This window comes from Pagrus major, chromosome 15 (assembly GCF_040436345.1).
Source record: "Pagrus major chromosome 15, Pma_NU_1.0".
Lineage (NCBI taxonomy): Eukaryota > Metazoa > Chordata > Actinopteri > Spariformes > Sparidae > Pagrus > Pagrus major.
Window position 1 is genome coordinate 13,014,872 of NC_133229.1, and position 25,023 is coordinate 13,039,894.

The 25,023-nt window shown below is 42.0% G+C and overlaps 2 protein-coding genes across 5 annotated transcripts in view; one reads left to right on the top strand and one right to left on the bottom strand.

Annotated features, from left to right (window-relative positions):
• Nucleotides 1–2,634, bottom strand: part of arid4b (AT-rich interaction domain 4B) — a 44,424-nt gene extending 41,790 nt beyond the window's left edge. For both annotated transcript variants that reach the window (XM_073481373.1, XM_073481374.1), the window contains exons 1-2: nucleotides 2,429–2,634; nucleotides 64–112 (exon numbers count right to left, since the gene is read on the bottom strand). In XM_073481373.1, the coding sequence (XP_073337474.1) occupies nucleotides 64–69 (6 nt within the window). In that variant the 5' untranslated portion in view covers nucleotides 70–112; nucleotides 2,429–2,634. The remainder of the gene's footprint in view (nucleotides 1–63; nucleotides 113–2,428) is intronic.
• A 280-nt stretch (nucleotides 2,635–2,914) lies between these two features.
• Nucleotides 2,915–18,088, top strand: ggps1 (geranylgeranyl diphosphate synthase 1). 3 transcript variants are annotated; one of them, XM_073482630.1, is made up of 4 exons: nucleotides 2,915–2,943; nucleotides 5,459–5,551; nucleotides 7,393–7,463; nucleotides 15,956–18,088. In XM_073482630.1, the coding sequence occupies exons 2-4, from the start codon at nucleotides 5,479–5,481 to the stop codon at nucleotides 16,757–16,759; spliced, it is 948 nt and encodes a 315-aa protein (XP_073338731.1). In that variant the 5' UTR covers nucleotides 2,915–2,943; nucleotides 5,459–5,478; the 3' UTR covers nucleotides 16,760–18,088. The 3 variants fall into 3 exon arrangements, with proteins under 3 accessions (XP_073338731.1, XP_073338729.1, XP_073338730.1); XM_073482628.1 differs by lacking the exon at nucleotides 2,915–2,943 and adding an exon at nucleotides 2,967–3,385; XM_073482629.1 differs by lacking the exon at nucleotides 2,915–2,943 and adding an exon at nucleotides 3,410–3,639.
• The last annotated feature ends 6,935 nt before the right edge of the window (nucleotides 18,089–25,023 follow it).

Here is a 25,023-nt window from a genome sequence, read left to right on the forward strand (position 1 = left end):
TTAATTGAGTTTCCCCCATGGCATTCAACACACATGCAAGGAGGAATAAATGAATGAACCTACCTTCATCTCTCTATGAGTCCTCTAGGTGACCAGTGTGACGAATCCGGGGCTGAAAACAGAGGTTGAAGAAGCTGTTAGGCATTACAGACAGTGCCAACTTCCGTCTGCCACAACAAGACACGGCTATGTTATGATGACATCACTTCTCCTGCTACACTGCTGGATGCCATGTAGAAGCTGGGCGGCAGAGACACACACTTTAGAGACACACATCGTCTGCACATGAAACCTCCTTGTAGGGCTCGTGGGATTCATTCTGAACTGAGGCTGTAATTGATTTGAGAAGAAGAAGCAAAAAAAAAAAAGAAAGAAAAGTTGAAGGATCCTTCGCTTTAATAATCCCAACTAATGCAATGGGCTAATGGTATGCGTGCCCGAGCTCTGGAGCCACATTCCCAAAAATATCTGTGTTGCAAAGTAAACCGTGGCAGGCTGATCACTCTCATTCGCAGAGCCCTTTTAAAGCCGTTTATGTAATGCCCAGTGCGCTGTAGTCAGCCAGCAAGCAAGCAAGCAAGCAAGCAGCAGTCAGGCTTGGCTTCTGGCTGCGAAGGGCGAGCAAAACGCAAAGTTAAAGAGACGACTTCCTCCTTCGGTCCACACAGCAAAATGCACGGATAATGGAGTGGTTTAGGACGAAGTGATGGGGACAGTGAACGCCGCACGGTGCTCGGCTCTTTGAGTACGGCAGCGTGGTGTGCCCGCTGTCTGCACTGCACTGACTATACCAACACTACAGCAGAGGATGACGCCATTTCTGTAGCTGACAGTCGGCTAAAAAAAAAAAAAAAAAAAAGAAAAGCTGAGAACACTTGAGCGCACAAACACTGGAAATTGCGGGAAACGGTGGTCGCGATTCACCTGCCCCCCCTCGTTAGAGCCATTTCTCTCTCGGAGGAGAAGCTCGTGGTTTTTCCACAAAAAAAGCTCCGTTCATTTTCGTTTTCGCTTCCTCTCCCCCTTGTCTCGGCGCGCTGCTCTCTGCGGAGAGAGTCCACTCGACAGCGAAAATAGAGCGATAACAACACTGCTCACGGGCAGACACCACACCAGACCTTTAGACAAATGTCATGTTGAAAGCCCGTGTCGCAGTAACAGCGTCAAGTTGAAACAAAGTGAGCCCGAGCCGTGCAGCCCCCTTTAAAAAAGTCACTTTGTTTCTTCGCTAAATGCTCACTGTGTCGACTGGTCTCGGTCGTTTCGCTGACTGTTCACGGAGTAACGTCGCTTCTGACAAAGAAATAAGTCGACGGAGCGGTTCGCAACAAGGTCAAGCCCGAAGCGAGACTTGTACCGCTGCAGCACCGCGTTAATGCCGACTACATTTTATTGTTATAACAGGAGCCAAGGTCGCAGCCCTCGTTTGAGGCTCTCTCGGTCGCGGTGAATGATCGCGGAGGATACAATGTCATCCGCCCCAGACAATTTGCTAGACCAGCCGCTGCAAGTGAGTGACTGACCACCACCACCAACAATAATGCACACACACACACACAGCCAGAGAGCCTCGTCTGTCTTTTCTCTTGTCCTAAACCCCACTACTGTGATTAACTAAAGCGTCGAGCCCATTTAAACCCCCTGCCCCGTCAGTGTGTTAGCGGGGATGTTGCCAGCTACGGAAATTTCGCAAAAGACTGATCACGCGCACACACACACACACACACACACACACACACACGCACAGCATTGAGAACAACACAAGTGGGAAAATAGTCCACCTCGCATCTGGTAATAGAGCCTCTGAACTGATCAAACGATGAGCTCCTTGGTACAAGGTAGCCCATCTGGTCCAGCCTACACGGGTCCAAGTCGACCGGGAGAAGCTAACGACACTGTTGGCACAAAAGAAAAGCCTGACAATGCATTTTACCTGTTAAATTACACCGCTCGGTCGCTGGTCGAAACGATCACATCCTGCAGCGATGTCAAGCATAAACAGGTCGCCGATGGTTTCGTGTATTATCACTTTTGACGGCTATCGGGGAACAACCATGACAGGCGCTGCTCGACGACAACCTCTCCGAGGATTCCTCCGCTCAACAACACAACACTCCGGCGCCTGTCCAGCAGGCTCGAAACTATTCAACCCCGGAGTAGCATAACCTTTCACTGTGCTCATCAGCTTAATTTGGCTGGCCACAGCATAACTTTGTTATCGAGCAGACCAAGTTTTTTTCTGTATTCTCGGCCAACAGCTTTTTGCTGTCCAGTCGCCTAATTCATTCATTCCGTAAAGCCCCCCTAAACACATCCCAGCATTAGTTAACAAGTTAGCTAACGTCAAGGTTGGCTTGGTAGCAGCAGGGAAGCAAGCTAGTAAAATGTTCAAAATAGCGATGGCTTTGCCGAACAAAAGCAGGCTTACCTATGCTGTCAAGTTGAGAAACACTCCTATTTTTCGACGAAAGTGTATTAGTAATCCATAGGAACATTTATGTGAATAATCTGACAGGTTTTAGCGTCGTCCGTTGGCCCCCAGTTGATGTTGGATGCGGATGGGTAAAAGTCGTTTTCGCAGAGCGCTGCTGTTTGCCTTGTTGAGTAGCTCCTCTAGCCTAGCTCTCTGTGATCCTCTGCCCCCGCCTCCTGAGAACGATTGACGGGCGTCCTAATCCCGCCTCTCCCCAAAGGGCGCCCGCCCATTGGATGCCACAGTGACGGGAGACGCCTTAGCAGCACATGATTGGCTGACGCGAGAGAAAAATATCCATGGTAAGGTGTAAAAAGTAATCCTACTGGGTGGCTCTCACAATACAGGGAGGAAAAACACTGAAAAACTACAACTCCCAGTGTTGGAACACATATATGTGCTCGATATATGTTACAGCGTGGCCCGACGACACAACGACAGCACGGGGGGCTTGTTTTCCTGCTTTACTTGTAGGTCGGAAGCTTTAGCCGGGCAATGTAGCAACTGAACGGCAACACACAATGCTCGCGGCACCCATGTTACATTCCCCTCCTCCTCCGCGCCTGCTCTGTAAGGAGCATATATAGGTAGCTCATGAATGCTAGCCCGCCGTGAAAAGTGTCAGCACAGTGCTCAGTGGTAACTGCACTGACGTAGCATAGCATGGTGAAATTAGCCAGTAACACGCGGAGCTTAAAATGATATGAAAGTGTGGATGTGGCAGTCATATCGTGTGCCTTAGTCGACCAGCGTTGAAGTGGGAGTTTTTATTTTGACAAAGAAAGAAAGGAAGAAATGCTCAATTGTGATAAAACGGCGCGTTTATGTTAGCCTGCTAACGCTAGCTAACTAGCAGTCTGGCTAACGAACACAGGAACGGTTAGTCAGCGGACTGAACAGACAGCAGCCAAGGTGGGTGGAGTGAAGTGCAGTGGAGGGGACCTGAGGTGAACTGGTAACAGCAGCAGTTTAGTGGTCCTTTCTTTTAGTATTTGGGTCAAAGTTATCTTAAGTTGATTAATGTTATCGTTTAAGTTATTTGTAGGGATGGGAAAGTTTAAGGCGGTGTCAACATGAGGGGAAAACCTGTTGCCTAAGAATCAATACTTATTTCAATACTCTGTTTTGACTTGTTGTTGAAACTCAATATCCCAACATTTCAAAGTGTAAGTATGTTATAGGTATCATTGAGAAGTTGACGTATCTAATGGGAAACGACCTATATTTTGATATAGTCTCGTCAGGCACTTGTTGATGGACATATGTATTCATTGAAGTCTACAATTAAAGTTGTGGAATTATACTTTACACTGAACTACCAATTTACTAAGCTTATTGCAGTGTTGTGTACATTTGTACCTGAACTTGTAACTCTTTAGCTACATGCTAGGGTGTGGCAGCTTTTCAAAAGCAATGATGACTCCGTAAATACAAATCTCATGGTGGAAATGGAAATGCAGCTTTGTGTTATCTGATAGAAAAGGTCATGGCAGTGTGATGACTTAATTATGAGTAGCTGTGAGGCTGTGTGTCAATGTCACAAGCAGAGCTGCAGTGAATGTTTTCCTTTTTGAACTGAATTTAGTTCCCTAATGTTATATTGTCAAGATAGAGGTTTCACACTTTTCTTTTTAGGTTGTTTGGCTGATAGATCTTTATAACACAGCTGGGATGTAACCCGTTTAGTCCTGACTTTTTATTAAATTAAACCTAAAGTAGTTTTTTTGTGATAATCATTAGCTGTCACAGACAGCCAAGCCTTTCTATTTTTATTGCTACATCATTCATAACCAGTAGTTGTGATTCACCACTCATGTCATTGTTGTAACTGATCCAGTCATGTGATGAGTGTGACATCATGCACTAGGGGATATAATGGCTCTGCACATGTGTCTGACACACAGTGGATTACAAATACAGTGTCTCAATGACGTGCGTATTTAAAGAAAAAGTACTATTTGTGGGTAAAAGTATCACTCACAGATGATACCCATATAGTTCCTGTGTATTATGCTGCTACGTGACTAGCAGCATTGTGCAGTTATGTATCTGATGTCAGATACACCAAGATGGCTTTTGAGTCAGACATTGTTCGTGTCATGTCAACACGCTCCTTTCTGCAATTTGTTCCTACTCAACACTGGTTGAGATCTGTCAGTTAAGAGCCAGTTCTAAGTTTGGTGCTGAGAAATAACAGATACAAGAACCCAACACGAATATACCGCAGTTATCACTAATTTCTATTACACACATCTTCACTACTTCTGCTTCTGCTTATGTAATTGAGGACTTGCAGCCTTTTAACTTTCAGAGCTCAGTAAGATCACTATTACTTTGTAAACCAGCTCTCAATCAAGTTTTCCTACTCGAATCAAGGGTCTAAGGACAGAGGATGTTGTTCACTGTACACATTGTAAAGCCCACTTACGCAATGTGATTGAGATTTTGGGCTATATAAATACAATTGATTTGATTTTGAATCTCTTACATTATCTAATCTCTAAATTAATAATCTTAGTTTACAGAGGGTTGGCTTGATGGCTCATTTTTTGCAAAGTAATTGTTTACTGTTATGAGACTATAAACAACACAGCTTAAAGATACAAAGTGGAGTGCAAATGTTATGTCTTCTAATCATCTAACATCTGTATTGTTCTTCCTTGTCAGTTTGTGCATTTTAACCAGTTCAATATTCACATCTAAGTCTTGAGAGATGAACACATTCATTAAAAAAAATGGAAAAACAGTTGTTTTTCCATTTTGTAGATCCAGATGGGTGAAGCTGAAACCAGCATTAATTACAGGGCAATCTTCATTGTTCAAAACAAAAATCCTTCCATGGATCTTTTTATTTTGACCTTTTGTCATAAAAGTTTTATGAGGCTGAATAGCACAGCATATAAATACTCCGGGCTGCTCATTTATCTTCAACAATGACAGTCTTGGTTTTTCTTACTTTTCTGTGTTCTTTGTCCTCCACTATAGATTTGTGTAAACTTGAAGCGATGGACAGTGACCCACAAGCAGCCTCCGAGCGAATTCTGCTGGAACCATACAAGTACTTGTTGCAGCTGCCAGGTGAGTCTCTTTCTATGTCAGTGACTGCAGATTGGATTGAAGATGTACAGACATGAATCTTAAAGGTCATCAAAAAGCCGTGTGTACTGCTGATGAGTCCTAGAGCTACACTGAGCCCTGACCCACTCACTTCTTGTTAGTCACACTTGATCATTACATCAGCAAGATGCCTAAAAAGATGAATGTGAATGACTAGTATACACAGGAGACATAATCGCAAAAAACATTCACCTAACATGAACGATAAACTACACGAGATGAGACGCAATGTCATCTTGTTGGTCAGTTTTAACCTAGCTTTGTGCTATCAGGTAATGCTGCTCGTGTATGTATGTTACTGCTGTGGCACAGTAGATTTGAACTTTCAATTCATCCATTGTAGCTTATACAGTTCTTTGTTTTACATATAATCATAATAGTAGTATATTATAGTGCATTTGTACCACAATCATGACAGCTGACTAATATGGTACTTAAATTTTAAATCTGTATTTTGGCAGCAGCATATGGTCTCACTATGTAAATTATATGGTTTTCATTTTAACATCTCACTGAATAAACAGTAGATGACGGTTTGATTATAAATAGATTTGTCTTATAATGTCTTGTACTCATATCTGAGGCTGTATTTTACACAACGATGACTCCAAATGGTAATAAAACAGAACAGTTTGAGAAATTACAATGTGCATGTGTGTAGTTCTGTGTATGTTTAACATCCCAGTTTTATTGAGTCTAATTTATCTTGACCGAGCGCTCATTTGCTGCTGTTAAGGAGACAGACTTTATTTGTCCTTTTAGTTATGATTGATCACTTTTTGACAGTGTGGAAGTGACTGGCCTCACATCAGAATTATATTTAGGTAAATAGGACAGGTCCTAAGTGTGTCAGTTAGTCAGGATGTTTTCCTCTGTTGCAGTGCCACTGTGTCATTAAGGCTTGAAAGATACGATTATTTTGAAGTCCTGCAACAGACATTCTCATTAAAGGAAAATGTAGATATTTTAAACACAAGTCCTTGTCATAGATTTGGCAAATATGTCTGTAGGTTTGTATGGTATGTACTCACCCTGTCACTGTTTGAGATTGTGAATGTGAGCACTCAGCTGGAAATGGCTTTCAAGTAGGGTCAAAGAAAGACTTCCTTTAAGCCATGTTTTTGAACAACAGAAAACTTCCTGTCTCATTCAGAGCAGCAACAAGACCTTTCTCTTTTTTGACTTCTCAGTAACTCGAGCCAGGTCACATCTCACCTCCACTGTTGGCTAAACACAGTTGTGTGCCCAGGCTGACCTGCAAGTTAACACCGAATTAGCTCTGCAATACAAAAAAGAAAGAAAGATGTAAATGTTTTGGATTTTTAGACTATTAAATGACTGCTATAGATAGGTGGGATTGAATTATTTTAACATCTGTACAAGGCTGGCATTGTTTTGGTCTCATTTGACTCTGTTGTAAAGCTGTTTTTTGCAGGTGTTTTATGCTTCATTTCTACAGCAGCGAGGGTGAAATTGGTGTCATGTTTACCTGAAATTAAAACAATAAGACAAAGGTTCTAAAGCAATCTAATTTTCCTTTAAAATGTGGTTTCTCTGGGGATATGTAGCTACCACGCACCAGCTTTGTTAATATAGATCTCAACAAAATGTTCATTCTCAAATATCAGCAACATAAGGACGGAGAGAAAAACGGCTCATGTCAGCAAAGCCTTTAGAGTAAGACCTACTTTTAATGTAGAATGAGCTGATGATTGCAACAATAATCAGTGTGAAAGATGCAATTAAATTTGATCTTTATTGTTTTTGACTAACAAGCTTTTGTATTCCGTTTTTCTTCTCAGGAAAACAAGTGAGGACAAAACTATCCCAAGCGTTTAACCACTGGCTTAATGTTCCCGAGGACAAACTGCAGGTGAGAAATCAGCCGTTTCAAGCCTCTTAACATTCAGAGTTGTGCGATGTTTATTGTTGCAGATGGGTCCACGAAGGTGAAATGATGCTTTGCTCAGGCAATTTATTTTGTAATGCAACCAGAGTATTCTGTTTCAAACTGAATGTAAATGTAAAGCTTGGACGAGAGTGTAGAGCATCCATGATTTATTACAGGAGGCTGTTAATGCAGCTGAGGATCAAGTGGAATGAAATGAAAACGCTGGGGCGATGCTTTCAAAACCAGAACAGTTACCCCTTTCTACATTTGTTTGATCTGCAGGGTGAAAAAGCATTCTCTTATTGCTGATTTCATGAATTGTTCAGGGTGGATGCATTTTGTTCGCCCATGTAGGTGGTGCGTACACTCACTTTTGAAGAGTTCATCTTGAGTAAGAGAAGTGAAGCCCCACAATTTTAAGGAACCAGAGGGCAGAGAAACTCAGAAACAAGCTGATTGGCTAATATATAGATAGTTATTTACTTAAACATCCAGCAGATTTGGTCCAATATCATCATCCCATTTGAGTTACATTTATGGCCATCTGACAAGTGCACACCCAATGTTTACCCCTTTATATTTTTTATCCTAAGCTTTTATGATGCTCTACTTTCTTCGGCCCCATCCCAATACACCCCCTGCCCCTACGACTTAGCCCTCCCCCTCTGTTATGCCTGTCACAACTAGGTGTAGGGTGTCCTGATTCTTGTTGATAGAAGAATAAAGATAGAAGGATGTGACGAAGTGTTGGGGCAACATGGCCCTCCAAACGAAGGTCTTGGAGCCAAATTTCAAACTGAGGGCTATGCTGATATCTTGGCTAACGTGGTTTTCAGTTAATGCCAAGTTGTTATTGCTGATTTATTCGTGACAGTCCTGCATTTTGACGCATTTCATGTTGACTTCCCACCCTTGTGAAGGCAAAGTGATGCCTGAAATTTAACTAAAGTTCACAGTGAAGTTGCTGCACTTGGTATTGCTCCTATAACTCACTGCAGGCTGGCAGGGCAGGAGCACGGGTTGTTGATGTTAGCACTGCTAGTGGCCAGGTAGTGAAGAAGTGTTCTTTTTATTTCATGACTTGATTGATAGCATGAAGTTGGGAACAAATTGTGAGTGTCCATGCTTTTCCTATCTCCATCACATAAATGGCAAATGTCATTGTAATAATACTATCATTGTCACGGTAACGCTAGAGAAATCACCACAGCTAAAGACGGCATATTGGAAATGTCTGGTCATGTCTGTTTACATAAATGACATCGATGACATCTGATGATGTATGAGAATCTTTAATGGATGCCCCATTTCATAGGGGGGGATTTTAACCACTACTCCTTGTAACTGCGCTCTCAGGGGCAGTTTGGCACACGAAGATGAGGGGTAGGGGTAAAAATTGGCAATGCGATTGAGCCCTCATTTGCTAGTTGCCAAGTTTGTCCATGGTTTGGTGCTGGGTAGGTTGTGTACAGTGTGTTTATCACAGTGTGTGTGAGCTTTTTTTTTTTATTGGTTTTTGACTGAAAATGGCTACTTACTGTTACAGAAGTTTAAGACTGTAATGAGACTGACCTGTATAGTAAATATGAGAAGCCTAAAACCAAAACAAGAAGCTAAACGAGAGCAAAAAGCTTTGTAGAGCTGCAGGATTTGGTGAGTTGTGGTTTCTTTTCTTTTTGTGAGGTCTGACTGTTTGACTGTTGAAAGACACAGCCCATTAGTCCGTTTCCAGACCTCTGAATTGCCGCCCACGTCAAACATTTTTGGGGGCGATTTAAAAAGGTCTGCTGTTGCTCTGGTGGATGGTTGTTAAGCCAGTTGGAGGACCGACCAAGCTCTTAAGTCTACAGTTGATGTTGGTAACAATACCAAGCTGTGTCAGATCAGAGCTTATTATGTTCAATTCACATTTCTTCCCCACGTCCAGAACAGCACAGCAGAGCTCCTTTTTGAACTTGAATAAAGAATAATGAAGGCACAGTTTACATACAAATGCAGCCTAGAATTAATCAAATATGTGAAAATACACACACAATACACACAAACACTACTGCCCACTGTGGATTTATTCATAACACTTGCACTGTTGGCTCTCTATTCTTCATTTTGAAAACACACTTTGCTCTGTTACATCTACCGTTTCATTTCAAGGTGTCAACTCATGACTCGGGGCTTTTAAGTTGCTCAGCAGTGGTGCATGTGTAATCACGACTCAGAATTATGTTAAAAAGAAAGTAAAACAAAAGGAAAGTAAAACAGTAGCAGCTAACTTAACTGTTGATGGCTGGGATACAAACAAAATTAAGTGCTATACAAAAGAAAATAATACAGTCATCACAGGCTTTCATGAATCCAAGAAGAAGGGGAGGGGAACCTGCCCACAAAAAGTCTATTTGTACCACTTCAATAAAGATGAATGATGTAAAACAGGATCTTTGTCAGATAATGCGTTTTCCACTTCCACATCTGCTTTTTCATCTCACAAAGCTGCTTAGACAGTAGTTAGCTGTGGTTTGCCTGTTTTTATAGAAGTTGTATGTTGTCTGTCCCTTTTTTTTATCAAAGAATGGCTTTTCCCTCGGGGTTAGGAATGTGCTTTGCAACATGGGCAAATAATGTGCGATGAATTCACTTCACTGTTTGTCATTCAAACCGTCCCTATTTCCTGTTTTGCCACTCGCATTCAGGACACGTCTTTGTCTTTACGAGTTCGTATGCATGCTGGTCATGTGACGCCTCACTACAACTGATACAACTACAACTGGCTGAAGACTTTTTTTCTCTTGAATATTCACCCATGCCAAGTCAGATTTCTCCGTTATCTGCTGCCTTTCCCTCGTCTTTTACTATTTCACTACATCATCTTAAAAGGATAATAATCTATTTGAACAGAGTGTTTAATGAGGAAGAGTGGTATTACTGGTGGGAATGAGAGACTTCCTTGTGAGTTGAGGTGGTCTTTAAATTATGTTCACTAAGCACTTTAACTTGCTGCATGTGAGCTGTTATGAAGCAAATTCCTGTGAAATTGTTTTGATCCCCAGACTAGAATCAATTAGGTGTTTCCATCCAACTTTAAAGACAAATTTAATGCGATTAAAGGAAAAGCAATGCTTTAATCACTGCAAAGGTAATTGTATTAGTTTTTGTAGCTGTTGTTTTTAATCCAGGGATTTCCCTGAATATGACTTTGCTGGTTACCAGGATATTTTGTTAATTGAATGCTAATATTGCATGATAAAATGCAGTTAACACCTTATTTTGAAAGTGGGATGATGGTGCTATAGTGGAGTATGATGGCAGGCAGTGCTATCTTTTAAAGAGATGCTTAAAATCAGTTGGCTTATGCTTTTTGAAGGAAAATGGATAGGTCATGGTAGGGTATTGTTTTACTGTACAGTGTATTCCCCATGGTGCACTAATTGAGAATGAGAAGGAAATATTTGGCATCATTTAGACACTGTTTGTGTATTTTAAGACATACTGCAGCCACATTCATCTCCGCTGAGAGGCTACTCCTCCTTCAGCTTCTCGTGTTCATGATCACTTCTGAGAGCAAAGGATTAACATGATTCAAGTCCCAAGCAAACATACGCCTCCGCTCATCCATTACAGTGTTGTAACATATTCTTGGATGCTGCCTGATTAGATTGAAGCAGGCTGATTGGCATTCCTGCTTTTCATACGGTTTCATTTTAGCCATTTAGGATTTATTGGTTTTAGTAAGCAGCAGGACAGTCCCCAATGTCTGTTTATGGAGATCAGCCCACTGACCTTATTAGACTGATGGCATGAGCATCGTTATGGCTGAATACTGGTCCTGTGTCCCGTGATAAAGATATGGAGACTAATGTGTGTTTTCTGAATCTACATGACTATCACAGTGCAGAATGCTAAGTGCTGAGACTGTCAGGTCTCATTAGGTTTGCTGTTCAACAGGTCTCCCTTTCTCCTGAATGTTTTATAAACCCTCCCCCAAATAGAGGAATCTCAGTTCTGCAGCGATGCTCAGAGGTCGCACTGTTGTCCGCTGTGGTCATTTCATCTTCCAGTGCACAAGAAAGTCTTCCCCCAATGTGATGAAAAGAAAAATAGTTGCATCTGTGTGAAGGAGTAATAAAGTTGTCAGCTTCTTCTGAGGAATTATTGAGTATTATAGATGAGTCTTGTCATGTCTGCCCTCCTCCTGCTGCAGCATCCATCTAACACTTTGTATCAGTAGAGAGATACTTAATCACAGCTTTCACACTGCTACTATTACAGTGAGTTGTGTGTCTACAAATGAATGAATTCAGTTTGCAAAATTAATAAAAGCAGTGACTCAACATTCAGAGTGGCATTTTTGATTATATTCACATTACATGCTGCTACATTTCTCAACTGAAGTGCTGTCGTTTTCAATTTAGTAGTACATGTGCTCCATGAGGCTGTACTGACGTGTTACATGAAGAGTTTTGAGTTTAAATGATAGGTCTCTTGATGTAGAATAGCTGGAAGTTCATATGGACTACATTCATATGCGGATTGTAAGCAGATCTACTTTTGTTCTCCTGATAATTTCACCTCAGACCGAATTTCCTTGTGATGGTACAGCAGCTAGTCAAGGTTTAAATTTACCTCACATTTCAAAGGACTATCTCCCCCCATGACTCCCTTTGTCTCCCCCCGCCTCTCTCTGTGTGTAGCAGCTCTGTAAACTCCTGCTGAACCCGTCATGCAGACTCCTCTCGTCATCATTAGCACGCTGCTGCCAAGAAGTCGCCTCCATGGAAACAACCATGCCTACAGAAAGACAGAAGCAGTGACAGTGGCACAGTGTCTCATTCATTTGACAGTGATTTTTTTATCAAACCCCCTATGTGCTTCTCTGCAGTGTAGTACAGTACAGGTTGAGGCGGTTTGGGAAATTCCCTCTGTACACATCAGTTGCCTGCGACCTTTATCTGACTGGCGTCCTCCCATTCTCTGTAAAAGTGTAGAAAGGTTAGATTTTTATTCTGTCTGCTGTCTTTTACTTTGAAAACATGTGTCAGTCATGAGAATATCTGCTGCCTTGGGCTCAGGGCTTCTTCTAGGTCTTAATGCTACTGATGCAGAGTGAGAGTACAGTGTAGATATAGCCTGTAAAGTGTCAGAGGGTTCAAAGAAACAAAGCTGTGACATCAGCAGACAGTGTTGTAGTGAAGCTTGGATCAGGCTAATACATTTGCATTGCACGGTTTCCCCAGGAAATAGTTCAGAGGTAGTTAGCGAGACAGATCCTGATATATCTCATCTCATGATAAATTTAGTTAATAGATGACAGCTTAAGCAACAGCCACACTCATTAAATGTATGACCTTTGGTGGAATAGCTCCTCTGCTCTTTTCCCTGAATGTTAATGTTTCATTTCTTAAAAGTGTATTAATTCTTTATGATGACAGTGAAGGTGTCACTGATTTCCCGTTCTAGCAAACACTGCAGGAAAACCCTGTTATAGTAAATGAGTTGATTGTTTCAGCCTCCTTTATCACATTGTGGAAAATTGTCTTCAGCTTCACCACACAGCATCAAAAAACAATACAAGACAATCAATGAAGAAAAACAAAAGGATACAAACCACATAATAAAAAAAATATATAAAACATAAATCCCGGATTAACATTATACTGTGGTTTCTTGAGCATTTTTACACAAATTGGTCGGACATCTGCAATATTTTGTTATTTTCACACCAAAACTGCTGTTCAAATGAATGATGATGACACAATCCAGTAGGCATGGTGTGTGATCATGTGGGATGAACATGTTAAAACCTTGGCTCAACTTCAGCAGCCTGACTCAGGTGTGTTTTCGATGGTTAGTACCTACTGTAGTCCCTCTAAGTAAGACAGGTTTTATGCATGCACATAACCAGAGGCGGGAAGTAATCAAGTACAAATACTTTTTCAGGTTTATAACTTTTGACTTTTACTCCCTACATTTTAACAAAAATATCTGTACTTTCTACTCCAAAACAGGCTTGATACTTTAGTTGTATGTATTTGAGGGAAATAATCAATTATTTTTATTTTGCATCAGTTTATATTACACATGGCAGACAAAACAAGATGGAAACAGATGGAGAGGGGGACCCCTGCAGCCCTCTGCCTGGATTTTCCTATTTTCTCAATTTTTTGCTGTGCTCAGCTTTACCAACCCACAATTTCAGTATTTGACGTCCTGGGAATGAGACTCAACAATCAACTATCTTTCTGGTGCCTTTTAGGAACAGCTCGGACAAATCCTACTGAGCTACCTTCAAGGTTAATAGTCTTTGACTTCTACTAATATGACGCAAGCTTCAGTTAGTTTTGCACAGAAATGCGGTAGAAATGTCCTTCAGAGGGATACTTTTATACTTTTAGTTCATTTCACAGCCTGTACTTTCTTACTTTTACTTGAGTAAAGAAGTTGAATCAGTACTTCTACTTTTACCAGTCTGTTTTTACACAAGTATCTGTATTTCTAATTGAGTAAAGAATGTGTGGACTTTTGCCACGTCTACACACAACTGAATATTCTGCTTCAGAGTATTTTCTCCTCAATATATTGGACTCTTTTGTTGTGAAGCAGTCTCCACATTCTTAATAGAGCACTGATTTTAGCTTTGGCAAACAGTGAGTTTCTGAGTCACCTCTGGTAATAATCAATGGAGTCTTGCAGAGCGGTAAACGCTTCGGGCACGTTAATGGCAGTATTAAGAGTAGCAGCCTGACCAGTTCGATTCCTTGGAGACTCCAGACACTCCAAGACTTGAAAATTGTCGGTGCTTGTGTTCAGGTTTGATGGCTGCTGTTATCTGAAGCTGTTGTTGTGAATTTTGTGCTCATGGGGGAATTGTAATTCACAAAGACCACAGTCTGCAATAAACCTTGGAATCCATGAGCACGTCTCTGGCTACATAACACTTGTCTCGTTCATGTGTGCATTCATTGTAGCCTTACCCACAACCCCCCTCTCTTTTATAAGTGGCTCACTGAGGTTGCGGGGCGAGCAAGTGTCGGGACCCTGCAGAAGGAAAGGTTGTATTTGGCGGATAAACTGCTCAACTGGCCCAGCCTTGGCCATCTGCCTGACCCACTGAGTCTCTCTTTGTGCTTCCCCAGTGCCATACAAACAGCTTTCATTACAGGGCCACAACACTTGTCTTTTAAATCAGCAGAGCACTCCAGCAGGCTGCACGGCCAGCACGAGACAGCAGACACCTGATGGCAGCCCTGGCTGTTTTGTGTCAAACAGCGACCTGAACTGAAGACATTTTTGGTTATCAGATCGAGGTTTCTCCTGATGGACACAAGACGTTTACTGTCTGCTCCACTGACAAATGACTGCTCGCTGAGCTTATAAATAATTACAGTGAAGTGTCTGTTAAGCATGTGTCCTGCCTCTTGGTGTGAGAAGGGCTGAACAAGACTTCTCCTCATTTACAGCTAATGTTACATACTGAGCCCTGAGGTGAAAGTGTGCACATGTGATTAGATCTCTAAGCTCATCATGCTACTTTTGTGCTCTCTTGGTCAGTTTTAGAGCAGATGAGATAAAATGGACAGCAGTCTTGACGATCTCTGAATGTGACTATGTCTTCGCTCAACTCTTCCCTCTGACTGACTGCCTCGTTTGTTTCTGCATAAACTATTTTGTCTGCTGACAAAGACCCACTAGTGCAGCAGCGAGGCAAGAGTGTAGACATGGCACCCTCTGCTGTATACAAGTTGTAATGCATAATTTAGACAGAGCTCCTGAGGACCTGTTACTGTCTGTGTCACTAGTCAAGAGGAGGGAAAGGATGTTTTCTCAGCATAAGTGTCATTGTAACAGCTCCTGAAAGTAGTGCAGCAAAACATAAAAAACATTAAATGCTATGAAATGGAAAATGTGACGAGTGTTTTTTTCCAGGCACAGTAATTCTCACCCGCCAGATGGTTTTGTTACACAGAACCATCTGGGAAGTTGCCCTTAGAAACTGTTTGGAAAAGGGCAGGCCCTTTCGAAAAATACTTGCCAGGTCATTGGAAGAACCATCTGTCTGTCATGGGCGAACCAATCGCATCAACAAACCATATCATGTAGTAGGAGAGTGCTACCAGCGGAGCCGGTTAGTAAATCAAATTCTTACTGAAGCTGAGAAAAAATCTAGAAAAGCCTTCAGTGCTGTTCTGATATAACTGATGGTATAACAGCGTCTACTCTACACTAACCTCATTAGGATTGTTGTTTTCAAGCGAACAGTCACTTGTCATCTCACCTAAACCATGCCCATGGGTGCCAGTAGTTCTTATTGGACACTATATATATTACACTGATTGGTCTGAACCACTTTGAAGCCTGCCTAGATGGATTTGTGATATGACATGATCATGTGATCTGAAAAATCCAGCTGCCTCGCTTTATAAAATAATTCTCAAACTACGCATTCATTTCTGCAAAATCTTGTATGTTTGTGTCATGTTCAGGTGATCATCGAGGTGACGGAGATGCTCCACAATGCCAGCTTGCTCATAGATGACATCGAGGACAGCTCCAAGCTCAGGCGAGGCTTCCCCGTCGCTCACAGCATCTATGGCATTCCCTCCGTCATCAACTCGGCCAACTACGTCTACTTCTTGGGCTTGGAGAAGGTGCTGACCCTGGAGCACCCTGAGGCTGTCCGAGTGTTTACCCGGCAGCTGCTGGAGTTGCACCGCGGTCAGGGTCTGGACATCCACTGGAGGGACACCTACACCTGTCCCACTGAGCAGGAGTACCGCAACATGGTGCTGCAGAAAACCGGAGGGCTCTTCGGCCTGGCTGTTGGCCTGATGCAGCTCTTCTCAGACTGGAAACAGGACCTGAAACCCCTCCTGGACACCCTGGGCCTCTTTTTCCAGATCCGCGACGACTACGCCAACCTGAGCTCTCGTGAGTACAGCGAGAACAAGAGCTTCTGCGAGGACCTGACCGAGGGCAAGTTCTCTTTCCCCACCATTCACGCCATATGGTCGCGTCCAGAGAGCACCCAGGTGCAGAACATCCTGAGGCAGCGCACGGAGAACATGGACATCAAACGATACTGTGTGGACTACCTGGAGAAGGTAGGCTCGTTCGCTTACACCCGTCAGACTCTGCGGGACCTGGAGATAGAGTCCTACCGCCTCATCAGGGAGTTTGGGGGGAACCCTCAACTGGAGAGCCTTGTTAAACACCTCAGCAAAATGCATCATGAGGCTGAAGATGCAGCAGAGTCCAGTATTGAGCCACAGTCAAGCCACAACCAATGACCTCATCCACCTTCACATACTCGCCCCTGCACACTCCACTAACACAGAAATGTTGCTAATACACTGATGCAGACATACTTCTGAAAAGCTCAACACAGATACTTGTATGTTAAATTCACAAACTATTTAATGACTCACAATGAAAAGCCGCGTTTCCACCTAGAATAAATCTTAACTCTCAGGGACTAATGGGTTCCTTCATCCTGTTGTCTGCATCCCCACTGCAGCGATTGCGGTGTTTGACTATAAAACAATAAGGTCTGGGCTTTGTCATCTGTCTCGTGCTTTTTTTTTTTCTGTAACTCCATGTTAGTGGTTCAAAGCACAATGAACAAAAACACAAACCAGTTTGCGGCTACAGATTTTCAAAAACAGTGGCTGAAATAAATGCTTTGAGTACTAGACCAATCAGCAATGTTCTGTGCTGCAAGCCCCACCCCCAAAGTTCCTGTACTTTTGGAAAGTACAACCCCCCCCCCCCCCACACACACACACACACCCCCAACACTGACTTTGTGGGTTAAAATGATGTCCCTGTTACTTAATTTAGCCCCTGGTCCTCCAAAGGTTCCTAGTCCCTGATGTTCCTGTGGTGGAAACATGGCTAATCATTACACTTGAGCACTCGAATTCTCGTAGACGGTTACAACTTCAGCAGCTACAAGACAGCCCCAAATGTTGCCTCTTTATTTTGTGTCCTCGATGGCATTCTTCAAGCTTTCAAGTACACATCAGCAATTTTTGGCATCCAAGTGTAGCTGTGCTGTCGGTGAGAGAAATCAATTAAAATACAAACTAACTCGTTCTGGTTTTTGCTTTTCAGAGAATGAACAATAACAAGTGTGCAACAAAGCTTGAAAGCCTTCCTTTTGATGTGCACAACAGTGCATATAAATGTATTTTTTTAATTTTTTGTCACTATATGAAAATAGCTAATCTAGGGCAGAGTGAATACTGGATGCTTTTTCTGAAGTCCCTGTTTCAAAGAAGACACGGATGTCTCGAGTGTATGGTGTGTGATTTAGGGATCCTTAATCGTTAAGCTGCCGGAGTGCCAATCTTGTAGAAAAAAACCTCTACAACTCAATCGTCTACTTGTTATGTAACATGCTGGCATTATATGCAAAGTAGAGTTCATGCTGTTTTTATGCTCAGCTGTATATGAATTCTCTGTTGATGCTTGGGTTTATCGCAGACTGTTTCCGTTCTCAGATTCAACACAGTTCTTCACATCTCTAATGTTTTATTAGGGGGTTATTTGTAAGTAGACACTGTGCTGCAGTTGACAACTTATTTGCATCTGTTGAATAAAAAAACCTTCAAAGATGACCTGCGGGCTTGTCTCAACTTGTTAAACAAAATGTCACAACCAAACCGGCCTTGATGCCACAGTGAGATGTCATTGTTTTGAAGGTGTTTAATGTGAGGGTGAAGAGAGGACCCTTCTCCAGAGACGAGCAGCACCATCTACTGAGCACACGGGGGTAATTGAAAATCAAGATGTGACAAACAAGAAGTTTGTAAGTGTGTCTTTCTGACTTAAACAGACCTCTTCCTACACTGGACCTGATGTTTTATTCAGGAACATTGACTCCACACACACACACACAACATAACAAAACACTGAGCCATCATTATTCACAGTGTATGTAACAACGAGCCGTCTTGTGTTGCAAGAGATCCATGGGTTTATTTTTCCAAGGCAGCTGTTGCATTTGCAACTGCATGCTGAATAGTACAGACTGCGAGGCGAACCGGCTGACTCGAGTTATTACAGAGCTGCCTGCCATGTGCTTTGTTTTGAGCAACCTTGACTGAACGCTCACACAGGCTGCTTGTTATAGACACGCTCTTTCTCTAGCTACAAGCCTGGTCTGAAACACAAGGCACCAGTCATCTAAATCCTGTATTATCTGTGGTTTCTGTTAATACTGTCGTGAGTTATTCCTCAGCTGCGGACAGAGGCTATCTGTCCCAGACAGCTCTGTTGACTCGGTGAAGCGCTTGCTCTTGACAGCTGCAATTCGGATAATTACGAGTCTTTCAGATTGAATTGTGGCTTCTCTGAAAATACATCTATTCATCAAAATGCCAAATTCTTGAAAATCTGAGGGGAGCAGCTCCTCTCCTAATTTTCCTTCCAAGCAGCCACAAGTGCAGGGAAATGTGATGCAAATGCGTTTCTGATTTGATAAACAGACGTATGAAGTGGCTTTTGCAGGGCTGACTTAAGTCCATCACAATAATCAAAGCCTCTCGCGGTTCTCATTTCTTCTCTCTCCGGTGCTAGGTTGGCTAGATTGATTTTCTCCACCCACAGCGTCTGAGTTCTGTTTGAGAGCAAAACAGAATAGCTTTTGTGTGAGGAGCGACATGGCTCACTCACAGTCTCCCTCATCCTCTGCAAGCTTTGGATTATTTATCACTGGGCTGCACTTTACACGTTGGTGTTGTTTTGTTGTTGCACTTCAATAGATTTCATAAATATTCTTGTGGCAACAACAAAATCTTGAAAAGCTCATTGCTCAGAATGGCAACGATGCTGTGTTTAAAAATTACTCACTTGGGCAAAGTTTCCTGAGATTGCTGTTTTCACTTGGTGCACTTTGCTCGACAGACGTAAACACATTTTACACTTTGGAGATGTCAGCCCTTCACTGTAGGGCTGCTGAGCGGCTGCACTGGAGCAACTGGCACAACATTTTATTCCTCTACAAGATCCTCAGAGGAAAACCACCAACACCACTGCTGAATGCTTTCAATGTGACTTGAACTGGACATATTGGACCATGATCCATGATGTTTCCCATTCAGAGTGTTTAAAATGACAGAATTAAAAGGTAAGACTGGACACACTGTATCTTATTCTCAAGCTGTTGATCCATGAAGAGCAAAATCAACTTAACATTTTCCAACTTCACCTGCGTGCATGTTGCTCTCAGCCACAGCCCATTCATTCCAACTGAAGACATTTTATTTTAAAGCTGCAGTAAGCGATATTTTTTAGCTCTATATTCCTACAGTCATCACTGTTACAGAGGGTTTGGCCAGTAACCCATGACTCTCCTCCTCCTGCTCATGCAGTAAAAGAGAAAATAAATGTTCTTGTATCCCTGCCCACTTTATCCAATCAGGGCAGAGAACTCTATAAAGAGGCGGTCCTGCCTGCAACACGCAGAGAGCAGAAATTTCCGCTCTGAGTTCACATGGCGACGTAGAGGAGGGAGAGGACTGCTAACTGCAAAATGGACAGGAAGTTGGCTAAAGCGACAACACTCACAGTAGTTTTAAATTTATAAAAAACGATTGCTCAGCACATGAAGCCAAATAAGCTCAACTCCCAGCTATAAAATTAACCAGATCTTCTGTATTGTGCGACCAGAGACCTCCACCGACCGAGCTGGCCTACTTCCGGTTTAGTGCCCAGCTAACTTGAATGGAGATAAAATGATTTAATCTTGCGGCTCTTCTAAACTTTCCAGATTTTAGTGGACCAAATCATGGTAGTAAGAATGACTGAATAGATAGATGTGTGGAGTTTGCATGTTCTCTGTGGGTTCCCCCCCATCATAACAACATGTCAGCACTGGCTTTGATCTGGAGTTGGTCCCTGAGCTGCCCACTACTCCTCAGGGATGGGTTCAATGCGGAGAACACATAGAGTTGATATTAAATAAAACACGATGGAGTTCAACAAACATGTCAACCAGTTCAACAGTGTGACACATTGATGTTTTTTCAGTTGCTTTTGGACAACACCACAGCTCTACAGTACATAAAATTAAGGAGGATCAGATTGTGTGCTTGGGCTTTTTATTGAATTTGCCATTAGAAAAAAAAATCCAATATTGGCAGACTAATCCTTTAATGTCACTCGATCCACAGTCATATTAAAGAGCGTTCTTCAGTTACAGTACAGTATTTATGCCAGTGTGGTTATCATATTCATGTCACTGCTCCCAGAACAATTCATGTCCTCATGCATAATTCTGCCGGTTCGCACTTGTTTGTAAAAGCCTCACTGCGCCCACCTCCCGTCCCACCGGGGATGAAGAGGAATAACAAAGTACTCACTTGTCTCCACCTGCAATTATTACAGCCAACGCGAAGCTGTCGTCTTTGAGTCGAAAGTGACAGTGACGGTATGCTGATTACAGGGAAGGATTTTACACATTAAGTCCAGTTTATATATGTCAAGTTAGTGAGCTGGTTTAGAAATGCAGGAAATGCAAAGGTGTAATAAAGATGAGGCCGATGAGAAAATCTACATTTCCCTCCTCCTCCTCCACCCACCGATAAATGAACGACCGTGCAAACATCACAACTCGAGGCCTTGGAGCTTTTATAAAGTTTCCATAGACGAGGTCATGAATAGTCCGTGAACTCTCCTCGGAAACACGATGACCACGACCCCATTTGAAGGCAGCGTTAAATCTGTATCTTGCAACCTTGTGCGAGCGCAAAAATAAATCGCTGCGGTGCCCTTTCGATGCTGAACTGCGGGCGCGTAGATTTACTTAGCTGACATCGTGACATTTCTTCTATACGTGGAGTTGCATCAGGTTACATCAAATGATTGAGAGGTTTCCGACAATCTCGTCATCGGGCCGCTGAGCTAATTCACGATCCTCTTAAGACAGAACGAGTGTCAGTAATGGCTCCGTAATGGTTCAGTAACCGATTCAGACTGAATGACTAATTATCTCTCACAAACACTATCGTAGTAAATCTGCAGTGTCACTGCAGCAGGGCTCAAGAGGGCTCACAAACCTCCACGATTCACTCGCTATTTCCATCACTTTGTCAAAGACGGGCCTTATTATGAGGCAGTCTAATGGCCAACCTTCGACCCCACTGTATCATCAAACTAACCGATCCACAATGTCACACATTTCACAGCTGTGTTGGGCAAATGTTTGCAAAAAGTGACAGCCGCAACCTCACCAGGCCGAGACACTGTAGCTGCTGTGGAAATGAGAGAGAGAGCTGTGGGTGCGACTTCAAATTGGGAATGAAAATGTTGCCCCATTAGGGCATAGTTGTGTGTGTCTAATAATACCTCCTCATTCCTGTGAATCAGAATCAGTCAGAAATACTGGTTTTAGATGCCGGGTGTCATGAATAAATGATTTCCTCCTCGTTGTAGCGCGCACAGAGGAGGGGGCGCGGGAGAAGCGGAGGCTGATTGACAGCAGTGTGTAATGCTGCGAGAGGAGAGTCGAAGGATCTGGAGTCGTTTGAATGAGCATGCAGATGCACGACACTCAGCAGACTGTAAGCTCCTCTCTAAGATCTGGGATAGCTGCGCCTGATCTGAATCCTGGCGTCTTCACTTCGACACTGCAAGTTAGTTTCAGTTCGATCTATGATGTACTGTATGTTTCCACAGCGCTGGAAAAATAAGACATTAAGTATTGCACATGCCCACACTGGTGGCATATGATCTGTAAAGTGGTCCGAAAGGCCTAAAACACAGTAATGAATAAATAGTTGAAATACTGTTGAAGTAACAGTTAAAATAGTTATTTAAAAATAATGATTAAACAGCTGGAATAGATCAATAAAAGTAACTTTCATTGATAAATAGTTGAAATAGTTAAACGTTGCCTAAATATTTGGAAAAAACAGTTGAAATAACGTTAGCTCAAAAGTAATGGATAAATAGCCTGCATGAAATAGTTAGCTAAAAGCAGAGAATATAGCTAAAAGTAACGAATAAACCATTCAAACAGTTAGCTTAAACTTTCGGCTAACTTTTTTAACTGTTAACTTTAAACCTTAAGGTATTGAATAAACAGTTGCAGTTGAAATAGTTTGTTTAAAGTAACGTTAATGGATAAATATGTGAAATAGTTAACATTAGCTAAAAGTAACAAACATTAAAAACAGTTAGCGTAGCTAAAAGTAACATTAATGGATAAATATATGAATTAGTTAGCTTAAAGTAATGATTTCTTTAGTTAAAAGTAATGAATAAATTGTTCAAATAGTTCACTAAAGTAATTATTAACATAAAAATAGCTAATGGATAAACAGTTTGAAATAGCTAAATGTCATGAATTAACAGTTAAAATAGTTAGCTAAAACTAATGAATAACAAATAGCGAAGTAGTAAGCCTTAATGATAAACAGTTAGAAATATCTAAAGGTAATAAATAAACAAATAGTTAGCTGAAAGTAATAGATAAACAGAAAAAGCTAAGTAGTAGGCCTGATGGATAAACAGTTCGATGTAACTAAAAGTGATGAATAAAACATGACTAAACTGACCTTGACAATTCAACAGCATGAGAGAATACTAAAGAATTATATGCTCTCATGTAATAGAGTGGTGCAGTCTGTCGTCCTGAAACCTGGAAATCAGGGTTTGCACATCCGGTTACCTCGTCTCAAAGTCAATGGGTTTTTTGAATGGGTTTTCAGCTAAATGCCTGTAGTAAGGTCTGTTGTTACCACAGGCTTAAGATATTTACACGTTTTGTTCTACGACAAAAAATACACCATTAAATGTCCCATAAAGTGAATTATAAAGTTGCAAACAAGTGGCTAAATGAGACTACATAAATGATCAGGGACATTAAACGTCATCATGCCGAACACTGAGACTCATCTACTCACTAGTCCGTCTTTAGTTACAAACTATTCCAACTCTAACTTTACAACTTGTAGCTTGATCAATTTATAGAAAACATTCAGTAATTGTGTAGTAAGACGGTTTGTAGTGGGGACGTTAAAGTCATGCGACCGCAATGTAGTCAGTTCACAGCCTAACATTAGCTTTGTACATGTGTACAGTGTTGAATAACATCCAGTTTATAATCATATGGATAATAATAATCATCATACGGATAATGGTGACTGTTGTTGAGGGGCACTTAAACTCTGATTGGGCTGTGGAGGTACATTCAGAAAGAAGTGTTTTGCCAAAGCCAGACATCAGGAAACTAAAACTCAAATTTTAAATGTCAACACGTTCTTGTATTCAATCTGCAGCGCGGCAAGATGAGTTTTGGGGAAGAGGTGAGACTCGAGATGAAAAGGATTTTATAAATACAATTAACTTGAGCGCCCAACTTCCCTCTATTTTCTCGGAGCGGTGCTTGTCACAGGCTAAACGGATGATTGCACTTTCATGGCAAAATATTAATAGAGTGAAAATAAGTCAGTGGTTCAGGGAATTGTACTCTTGACGTCGCTTAGAGATGATTACACATGCGCTTAAGGGCAGAGAAGATTCAAAACGTGTGTGGTTTATATATATCAAACATATGGAGGGAATCAGATATTCTGGGTCGCTGATACGAGCTGAGATCTTTTCATTATGCCTCGTTTTGTTGTCATAATATTTTGTCCTAGTTCTACTTTCACCCTTAAACCATCCAATTTCGGGAGAAACTTCATGTTCGCATATATTGATCTCTCAGAGAACAAAGGGATTCTTGAGCAGAGTTTCCCTCCGACACATTATTTCACACCAGCTAATTCTTGCTTATGCCAATAGAGGAGCGTTTTCCTCCAAACATGAGGAGAATACTCGTCTCCACATTATATAAACACCCCACACTGTACATTGGCAGGATATGAGGTGAAATATAATATAAAAAAGTGGTGAATAACTCCCAAAACAATACATGGCTGCCATTTTTAGATAAACACAGAGCAATTTGTCTCACGTTATTATGACAGAGGCTGTTGTGGTTGATTTGATGGCCTGGTTGAATGGGTCTGTATGAGAGAACTCATTCATACAAGGGGAATAAAGCAGGCGGAAGATTTGGAGCATATCTCTGAAAATACAAAATGCTAATAATTTAAACTTTTTACATCAGTGAGCGACAATATCCCCACAGTGCTCATCAAAATTTAGACAACTCCAGTAACTTCATCTTCCAAAAGAAGCACTGGAGCAGAAATGAGAAGCGAGCCCCTGCGCTGTGTGTTGTTTCCACGCTCCTCTCTCGGCTCACAATGAAGGGCTTCCAGCCAAATCAATGAGAGAGGCAGATGGGGTGAAAAATGCCGTCCTTATCTACGTAGGAGAGTGGAACAGATGCGGATATGACTTTGTTATCATGCAGCTCACTGAAAGAGAGGAGGCGAAAGGATAAGATGGGGATGGAGAGCAGGAGGAAGAGGAGGAGGAGGAAGGGGGGCGGTGGTTCAGAGGAAGAGGAATGTGTGCTCCGGTGTCAGGTTAATTGCAGGATTAGATTTCTTGGCAGGTGAGACAGGCCTAAATAAAATAAACGACTTGTATTATCCTC